The sequence below is a fragment of the Leptonychotes weddellii genome, chromosome 1 (assembly GCF_054177405.1).
Source record: "Leptonychotes weddellii isolate Sample4059 chromosome 1, ASM5417740v2, whole genome shotgun sequence".
Classification (NCBI taxonomy): domain Eukaryota; kingdom Metazoa; phylum Chordata; class Mammalia; order Carnivora; family Phocidae; genus Leptonychotes; species Leptonychotes weddellii.
In genome coordinates this window covers 22,156,951-22,166,943 of record NC_138369.1, presented here as the reverse complement: position 1 = coordinate 22,166,943, position 9,993 = coordinate 22,156,951, and the positions used below count along the sequence as shown (strand labels likewise).

Here is a 9,993-nt window from a genome sequence, read left to right as displayed (position 1 = left end):
TGCTTAAGATGGGTCTTTCTGTAGCAATCAAACATGACATAAATTGCAGTCTTAGAATGCCCCTATGTGGAAAGTGCTAGTACAATTTGGCCTGCTATTTTAGTCAGTACTTTTGTACTCACTTCCACCTGTGACCTAGTACAATCAAGGCCTCCTCTCAACTATCCCAGAGAGAAGTTCCTAATTTGAGGGTCACCCCTGCTTTCATCAGAAGAGCCACATTCTTTTTGGCATCTCCTACAGGGCTCAACATGAAAACAACCATCAGCCAGTTTCCCTTAGAGCCAGCTTTCACAAAGCAAGAGTGGCTGGAGCATCTCTGAGTAAAAGTAAGAAGTTATCATTGACAGAGAAGTATCCCTTCTTGCCTACTTCTCTAGTCCAACCTTTTATTGATTTATGGAGATCAAAGAAGACCATGGCACTCAGGGACCATTTAAAAAATGAAAATGCTCATATTGAGAAGCTACTTTTGAATTACACAGTATCAGTGACCAGCCAGGTGTGGCTGGTCCCCACAATACTTGGCCTACACATAACTTTTCACCTTTAGAATAACCCTTTTGGTAATTCTGCTCTAAAGACAAGTAATCACTGAGAAAAAGGGTAGGTGATGGTTACCTACATCAACTAATAATATATAGGAAAATGCTGCAACTGTAGCAGGAAGTAAGATCTAGCACATTCTGAATATAAAGAAAATTCTATAAAATGGTGGTTCTGAATACTTTAATGCCACATAACGGGATACTATTACAGAAACTGACAGTGCTGCAGTAATGGGAACATTGTAAGACCCCCAGGGAGATAGAGAAAAGAAATACTTTGGAGCCAGGCAGGTCCCCATTTGCATCCCAGCTCTACAGCCTTGGGCAAGTCACACAGCATCAGTCTATTTCCTTGCCTATAAAATGGGACATTAACTTTAATTCACAACGTTCTCAAAGATTGGAGTGAATGTAGAAAACTGGCTCATTGGGGCACCTGGCTGGCTCAGTTGGTGGAGCATGTGACTCTTGATCTTGAGGTTATAAGTTTAAGCCCCACACTGGGTGTAGAGAGTACTTAAAAATAAAATCTTAGGATCGCTGGGGTGGCTCAGTCATGAGGACCCATGAGGGTCCTGGGATCCAGCCCTGCATCGGGCTCTCTGCTCAGCGGGAAGCCTGCTTCTCCCTCTTCCTGCTGCTCTGCCTACTTGTGCTGTCAAATAAATAAAATTAAAAAAATAAATAAAATCAATTAGAAAAAAAAGAAAATGGGGTGCCTAGATGGCTCAGTTGGTTAAGTGTCTGACTCTTGGTTTCAGCTTCAGCTCAGGTCATGATCTCAGGATTATGAGATCAAGCCCTGCATCAGGCTCTGTGCTCAGTGCACAGCCTGTTTGAGATTCTCTCTCCCTCTGCCCCTCCCCCACTCGCACTCTCTCTCAAAAATAAAATCTTTTTAAAAAGGGGGGGATTGGCTCATAGACAGTGCAAAAATGGTAGCTACTAGTATTAATAATCACATTACACTCCACTTATGGACCTATGCTTCAAGAGTGCTACTAGTCCCAGAGAATGAGTTCTACAGGAAGAGGCAGTCTTGGCTCTGAGTTTATATTTTGTGCTCCAAGTTTTTTTTTCCAATGTTGTATCAAAGTTTTAGCTTGTTAGCCTTCCCCTATGAATAAGTCTTCTTCATGTGCATCTGAGCCCCCAGAGCAGCCCCTTCTGAAACTCAGGAGGGCATCCTTGCTTCTCATGTTGATTTTAGTATTTTCATCTCACCATCCACCGACTAGGGTATGGTGGTACAATATTCAACAGTTTAAAAATATTATTTATACACATCATTGCCCTCTAGTGCCCAGAATGATTTTTTTCCTAGTAATCTGCTTATCTCTTTGATGTTTAAAAAAAAAAAAAAATCTAGTTACTGATCCACCAGGAGGAAAAACCTTTTCCCGGGAAATGGGGGTTGATCCCACCAATGACACTTGATCTATCTTCCTGATCAAAGCATCTAGTTGTAATCAGAACCACCATCTAAAGCCACAGAGCAGAGATGGATGTTCTGTTATAGATTATCTTAAAAGTGTTGGCTGTATTGGGATGACCACTCAGTACAAACACATTAGGCACATTTCCTCTTCAGTATCCTTTTTTTTTTCAATACTGATTTTCAATATCCCTCAACTCTTAAGAACTTGGCCTCCACAGGGTTCCTTATACTTTTTATTTATAAATCTTTACAATAAGCATATATTATTTGTAAAGGGGAGAATCCACAGTGTTTTCAAGGGAGGGAGAAAATAATCTGGATTACTAAAATAGAAATTTTGCATTCCAATTCTATTCCAGGTTAGATTGATTGACATCCTGAAAAATGAAGTCTGTTACCTGTTTTAATTGTGGGCTAGTTTGCTTTAAACTTGGGAAAACCTCTAACCTCATTCACAGGGGAGAATGGATGACCGGTTGGACTTCGTGCTTAGCTATTTGTGTCTAGCATCTCCAACAGTCCTGTGTGGTAGGTGTTGTTATCCCTGTTGTATACCTGAGATTGAGAGAGTTTACATAAATGAGTCCAAACGTGCACATAAGCCCTTCTCCAATCACAGGAAAGCCATCTGAAAAGCAAATGCCACTGAAGATGGAACAAGGTGCCACTGTGGTGTAAACAGTAACAAATTACAATAAACTCTGACTCAGAAACTGCTGAAGGACAGGATCTAAGTACCCTGACTGGTAGAAGGTAGGTGTTCAAAGATGACCTGAATTCTGTTGTTGCCTTCAGTAATTAAAGGCTAGTTATAAATTCAGTGACAAACTTACTCTGCACAGACAGAGGCAGGCTTGTGTTATTCAAATGCAAATCTGACTAGATGTGAAATCCTAAAAGAACCTTTAGCTAAGTAACTTTCCTGGTATTTCTTCAGTTTTAAAAATCTAGACAGAGGAGGAATATACTCAAGTCTGTGTGAAGCATAAAGCCAAATTGGACAGTGGACCTTTGGACACCCCTCTACCTGCTCCCCTCCCCCAACCTGGGCTTCTAGGTCTACAGGCCATCCCTCGGTGCAGAGCAGCATTCCTTTTTCCTCAGAGGCTCTTCAAGAACGGTACCACTGGCACTTGAATGTGCATCTTTAAACACATTGCAGGACTGGGAAGTTTCTGGGACCATAACTTTAACCCAGCCTTCCATAACAGTCTTTTTACTTTCTCTTACAAAACATGACACTGCAATAACAGCAATGAACCGCTTTAGCCTTTTCACCTCTGCGGAAGCTACAACAATTTCTCCAGCATATAAAGGGGCTGGAAAGCTAATTTCCTGTGAAAGTAATACACAGCCTGGCCCTGGCATTTTAGTTCCCAGGAGAGCCGAAATAAGTCCATTGACCAAAACTCCATGCACAACTGTCTTTCCAAACTTGGTGTTTTTTGCAAAATCTTCATTTAAATGCAAAGGATTGACATCCCCCGTTAATTCTGAGAAGGCAGCCACGTCCCTCTGTGTGAAGGCCCTGCTGAGTTCAGCGCGGTCTCCAACTCTGGTGTGCATCTGCTCAATGTGCTGCCTGCTCACCACTGGCTGGCTCAGGAGGATTCTCCTCTGAAGCCCACCCGACCACAGATGATGGCGGGAAATTACGGGGAACATCTTCAGCAATCAGAGCTTTTAGACTGCTTCAGTCTTCAGACAGCATATTGTCACCAAAACATGCTTTTGAGAGCAGAAGGATGTTTCTGCAATTGAAGACTGTTCAATCCAATACTAGTTCCCTGCTATTCCCAGATAAGGCAAGGAGAAATGGAGAAACCTGTAAGAGAAAGAAAACAGTTAAAGAAATCTGGGGAGAAGACTGCACTGAAACACAGGGTGTGTGGAAATATGCCTAGTTTTCTCGGGTAAGCGAAGCTGATGCAGTGGCATCTTAAAGAGCATCCTTAGAGGTAGCCTCAGATACACAAGTGATCACAGTAGGTTTAGAAAGAGTGTTCTAATATTTAAGGCACCAGGCATTAAGCAACAAATGAAAAGTTAAGACTTTTCCACAAGAGTTCCAAGTTTCATCCCTAAACATCTCCCATACAATCTAAAATCTAAGTGCTTTCTCTCACATTTCCAGAAGCAATGTAGTCCTTATTCCTCCCTACTGCCCCCAGTGGATAATGTTAACCACACTAGATTTATGCAAGCAAAAAATGGGACATGTACTAAAAAGCAGTTTGAGGGGTACCTGGGTGGCTCAGTCGGTTGGGTGTCTGACTCTTGATTTTGGCTCAGGTCATAACCTTGGGGTCATGGGATTGAGTCCTGTGTCGGGCTCCTTGCTCAGCATGGAGTCTGCTTGAGATTCTTTCCCTCTCCTCTCCCTCAGCCCCTCCCCCCGCCCCGAACACTCGCTCGCTCCCTCTCATAAATAAATCTTAAAAAAAAAAAAAAAAAAGAAAAAGCTGCTTGACCCCTACTCAGCCTTGTTTGGAATATGTGAAGGAACGGTCTTTACCTGAATCACTCTGAAGGCACATTTCTTGCCTTTATAGGATCCTAACAGAGTCAAAGAGCTCCACAATTTGACAAGACCACTGTAGAGAGATCAAGAATGAATGCATAAAGATTTGTCTCTGTGACATCTCCCTAGTACTTTTGTGATGGGCCAGATAGTTAAATTAGGTCCAGAAAACCTAATTTAAATGAGAAAACTTGAGTAGATGTGCTGCCAAAGAGAGCACTAAATGAGAAAACTTTAAAAGTAAAAGCACATTATGTCATAGCAGAGAATAAAATGAACCTCAATTAGGAATGTTTCTAAAATACACATTTTTGAGTTTGCAACCATGGCCACCAATTGGGAAACACTACAGCTATAAGCAAATCATGAGTTTTGCTCTGTATAGTCTAAGCTCCTGGTGGATAAAAGGTCATATCTTTCCCAGTTTAAACTTCCAAAAACTACTCAGAGCTCACAATGCCAAGCCCCTTCTTAGAGAAGAGCATTTTTGCTCTATTTCTCCATCCACCTCTCTGCTCTGTTATACTACAAAGGGGCCTCTGTCGTACCTGCTACATATCCTCAAGATGGCTGACAGGGTCTTCTCTTCGTAAGTTAGGATGTCCAAGGGTAATGCTGCATCAACCTAGGTATGGAAAAATAGTAATAGCAGACTATTATTATCACTATTCTTTTTTTTTTTTTTTAAAGATTTTATTTATTTGACAGAGAGACACAGCGAGAGAGGGAACACAAGCAGAGGGAGTGGGAGAGGGAGAAGCAGGCTTCCCGCTGAGCAGGGAGCCCGATGCGGGGCTGGATCCCAGGACCTTGGGATCATGACCTGAGCCGAAGGCAGACGCTTAACGACTGAGCCACCCAGGCGCCCCTATTCTTTTTTTTTTTTTAAAGTAATCTCTACACCCAACGTGGGGCTCACAACCCTGAGATCAAGAGTTGCATGCTCCAATGATTGAGGCAGCAGGGTGCCCCTATCAGGACTATCCTTTTTTTTTTTTTAAGATTTTATTTATTTGAGACAGAGCAAGCTAGAGAGAGAGAGAAAGAGAGCTCGCACAAGCAGGGGGAGGGGCAGAGGGAGAAGCAGACTCCCTGCTGAGCAGGGAGCCCAACACAGGGCTCGATCCCGATTCTGGGATCATGACCCAAGCTGAAGGCAGACGCTTAACCAACTGAGCCACCCAGGCACCCCTATCATCACTATTCTTAAAGTCTAATAACTAATCCTGTCAACTGCTTTTCTCCTCCAAAAAAGCAGTATTTTATTTAGTGGTGCTGTAGTACTGGGACTGCTTATTTACTGTCTAGAATGTTCTTCCTGTAACTCTTCATATTGCTAATGACTCTTCATCCTTCAAGTCTTTGTTTAAATTGTTCCATCCCTGGGGGCGCCTGGCTGGCTCAGTTAGTAGAGCAGGAGACTTTCGATCTCAGGGTTAAAAAAGAAAAAGTTCCATCCCTGATCCCCAAAATTAAGCTCAATTGCTTTCTATGCTGTTTCACATATAGAAACCATACACTTCCTCTTTCATAATACCCATCATTCTGGAACCAGGTTTTATACCCGACAGAGAAGGTACACACTTTTTTCTTAAACTTTTTATTTTGAAAAATTAGAATCACAGGAGGTGACAATGAAATTTACAAGAAGGTTCTATGCACCCTTCATGAAGCCTCCCCCAGTAATACAGTATCAAAACCAAAGACCTAAAATTGATAAACCAGTTTATTCAGATTTTACCAGTTATACGCATACTCCTATTTGTCCGTGCGTGCGCGCGCGCGTGTGTGTGCATACTTCGATGCAATCTTACCACATAGGTAGTTTCCTGCAACCACTACCATCAAGATAGAATTACACCATCGCCACAGGGCGCTCTCCTTCTACCTCGTTTTAGTCACACCCACTCCTCCTCCCAATCCCTAACCACGAACCTTTCTCCAGATTATATAATTACATTATTTCAGGAGCATGATACAAATGGGATTACCCAAAATGTTACCTTTTGGGATTAGCTTTTTCACTTAGCATAATTCTCTGGAGATTCAGTTAAGTTTTTATGTATATCTATAGTTTGTTCCTTTTTATTACTGACTATATTCTATGGTATCAATATATCGTGAATGTTTAAGTACTCACTCACTGAAGGACATCTGGTTGATTTCTGCTTTTGGGCTCTTACAAATAAAGCTGCTATGAACACTCACATACAAGTTTTGTATGAACATTAAGTTTTTACTTCTCGGGGCGCCAGTCGTTAAGCGTCTGCCTTCGGCTCAGGTCATGATCCCGGGGTCCTGGGATCGAGCCGTGTCAGGCTCCCTGCCCCGGTGGGAAGCCTGCTTCTCCCTCTCCCACTCCCCCGCTTGTGTTCCCTCTCTCGCTGTGTCTCTCTCTGTCAAATAAATAAAATCTTAAAAAAAAAAAATAAGTACCCAACATGTTTAAAAAAAAAAAAATTTTTACTTCTCTGGGACAAATGCCTAGGTGTGTTAACTGCTGGGTAGTATAGCAGATGCATGTTTAGTTGTTTTTAGAAACTGTCAAATGGTATTCCAAAGTGGCTGTACCATTTTTTTTTTTTTAAGATTTTATTTATTTATTTGAGACACAGAGATACAGAGAGAGAGGAAACACAACCAGGAGCAGTGGGAGAAGCAGGCTTCCCACTGAGCAGGGAGCCCCACGCGGGGCTCGATCCCAGGACCCTGTGATCATGACTTGAGCCAAAGGCATACGCCCAACAACTGAGCCATCCAGGCGCCCGTGACTGTCCCATTTTGCATTTCCATTAGCAATGAATGAGTGATCCAGTTTCTCCACATCCTCACCAGCACTTAGTATTATCACTATTTTTTTTTTATTTTCGGTTGTTCTGTTACGTGTGTAGTGATAGCTCACTGTGTTTTTATTTTATTTACTTATTTTTTAAAGATTTTATTTTATTTTATTTATTTATTTTTTTTAAAGATTTATTTATTTATTTGAGAGAGCGAGAATGAGAGAGAGAGAGTACATGAGAGGGGGGAGGGTTAGAGGGAGAAGCAGGCTCCTCGCCGAGCAGGGAGCCTGATGCGGGACTCGATCCAGGGACTCCAGGATCATGACCTGAGCCGAAGGCAGTCGCTTAACCAACTGAGCCACCCAGGCGCCCCTTAAAGATTTTATTTTTAAATAATCTTGACACCCAGCATGGGGCTCGAGCTCACAACCAAGAGTCAAGAGTCAAAAGATCAAGAGTCGCATGCTCCACCAATTGAGCCAGCCAGGCGCCCACACCCATTGTGTTTTGTTGTTGTTCTTTTTTGGAGCTTATTGTGTTTTTAATGTGCATTTCCCCAATGGCTAATAATGTTGAACATCTCTTCATTCATGTGCTTCTTTGTCAACAGTACATCATTTTTAGTGAAATGTCTATTTGTGTCTTTTACACATTTTCAAGTTGAAAAGTTTCGTTTTCTTTATTATTGAGTTTTTAGAGTTCTTTTTATTTTTTAAAAGATTATTTATTTATTATTATTATTTTAAGATTTTATTTATTTATTTGAGAGAGAGAGAATGAGAGACAGAGCACAAGAGGGAAGAGGTCAGAGGGCAGAGGGAGAAGCAGACCCCCCGCTGAGCAGGGAGCCTGATGCGGGACTCGATCTCGGGACTCCAGGATCATGACCTGAGCCGAAGGCAGTCGCTTAACCAACTGAGCCACCCAGGCGCCCTATTTATTTATTTTTGAGAGAGAGAGAGTGTGTGACCATGCACACGGGGAAGCAGAGGGAGAAGCAGACTCCCCGCTGAGCAGGGAGCCCAATGCAGGACTCAATCCCAGGACCCTGGGATCCTGACCTGAGCCCAAGGCAGACGCCTAACCGACTGAGCCACACAGATGCCTGAGAGTTCTTTTTATATTTTAGATATGTGGTTTGCAACTAGTTTCCCCCAGTCTGTAATTTGTCTTTTCATCCTCTTAACTGAGTCTGCTGTGGAGTATATGTTTTTAATTTTAATGAGATGCTTACCAGATTTTGACTTGATAAAACATATGAATCAGGAAATAATTTCCTGAATCGTCTTTGTTCTCTCTCAAAATTCTACTTATTTTCAAGTAAATGCTAAAATAGGACTACTCAATGTGCTGGTCTGTGATAAAATAAGAGGCTGTAACACAATGCAAATCAACAATATCACTAAGTACATTGTTTAGTTCAGCTCAGTTTTTTTAAAGTTTATTTATTTATTTACTTTTAGTAATCTCTACACCAACATGGGGCTCTAACTCACAATCCCAAGATCAAGCATTGCACTGCAAGCTCTTCTGATAGCTCATCTCAATTTTTGATTACGGGGACTTTTTTAGTAAAGGAAGTAGTGTGCTGATTCTGGTGTAAATCTTCACAATGGGCAAAAAAACTGTTTGCACGGGGTGCCTGGGTGGCTCAGGCAGTTATGCATCTGACTCTTGATTTTGGGTTGGGTTGTGATCTCAGGTCCTGAGGCTGAGCCCTGGTTGGGCTCTGCGCTCAATGTGGGGTCTGCTTGGGGTTCTCTTTCCCTCTCCCTCTGCCCCTCCCCTTGCTCGCACACACTCTCTAAATAGATAAAATCTTAAAAAACAAAACAAAACAAAAAACCCAAAAAACTGTTTGCAGGTTGCCAGTCTGGACCGTACTGGGAGTAGCACGGCACTAAAACATTTGTCTAACAAGTTCCTTGTCAAATAGAAGGCATATTAGAACAAACCTACCCAAAATTCATCATTTCTGAAAGTCTGCTTCTGCAATTTCAAATATGTTTTTAAAGTTTTAAAATCATTATTTGGAAAAGCATTGTTTTAGTATGTCTTACAAAGATCTGAGGAGTGTTCAATCTACCAAGTGATTCATACCTCCCCAAAGAGGTCCTTCAAGGCTGAAATAAGCAGCTGTTTGAATTGTGCAGCATTCAGTCCAACCCCACGATCTTGAAATTCTCTATAAAAACATTAAAAAGAAAAAAAATGTATCAAATTTCATACTATTCAGATTCATAAAAATGTAATCACAAATAGAACTTAGGAGAACTCACAGGCAGACTTTCATATAATGGTGCTCAGAGGGATTTTTGTAAACTATTCTTTCATATGTGGTGGCTGGAGCTGGCATCTTTTCCAAAGCTGACCACATCTAGAAATGAAAAATCAAGAGGGCTACAAATTAGCAAGGTACAAGCTACTTTTCACTTTTTTCCCATTTTTTAAATGAGAATTTAACCCATTTTGATTTTTTTTTTTAAAGTAAGCTCTACACCCACTGTGTAGCTTGAACTCACAACCCTGAGATCAAGTCTCATGCTCTACCAACTGAACCAGCCAGGCACCCTGAACCCATTTGATGTTTTTCAAGTTTATTTAATTTTTTTTAAAGATTTTATTTATTTATTTGACAGAGAGAGACACAGCGAGAGAGGGAACACAAGCAGGGGGAGAGGGAGAGGGAGAAGCAGGCTTCCC

At 41.6% G+C, this 9,993-nt stretch overlaps 2 protein-coding genes across 2 annotated transcripts; both read right to left on the bottom strand.

Moving 5' to 3' along the window:
- Positions 1–2,206: 2,206 nt before the first annotated feature.
- On the bottom strand, positions 2,207–3,651 carry HTD2 (hydroxyacyl-thioester dehydratase type 2). Its single transcript, XM_031018728.2, has one exon. It carries the CDS (start codon positions 3,649–3,651, stop codon positions 3,046–3,048), a length of 606 nt encoding a protein of 201 aa, XP_030874588.2. The 3' UTR covers positions 2,207–3,045.
- On the bottom strand, positions 3,409–9,755 carry LOC115937191 (ribonuclease P protein subunit p14). The gene is made up of 5 exons (XM_081819422.1): positions 9,570–9,755; positions 9,391–9,475; positions 5,056–5,132; positions 4,502–4,580; positions 3,409–3,811 (listed from the first exon to the last, which is right to left on the bottom strand). Exons 1-5 carry the CDS (start codon positions 9,665–9,667, stop codon positions 3,755–3,757), a joined length of 396 nt encoding a protein of 131 aa, XP_081675548.1. The 5' UTR covers positions 9,668–9,755; the 3' UTR covers positions 3,409–3,754.
- Between the last annotated feature and the right edge of the window lie 238 nt (positions 9,756–9,993).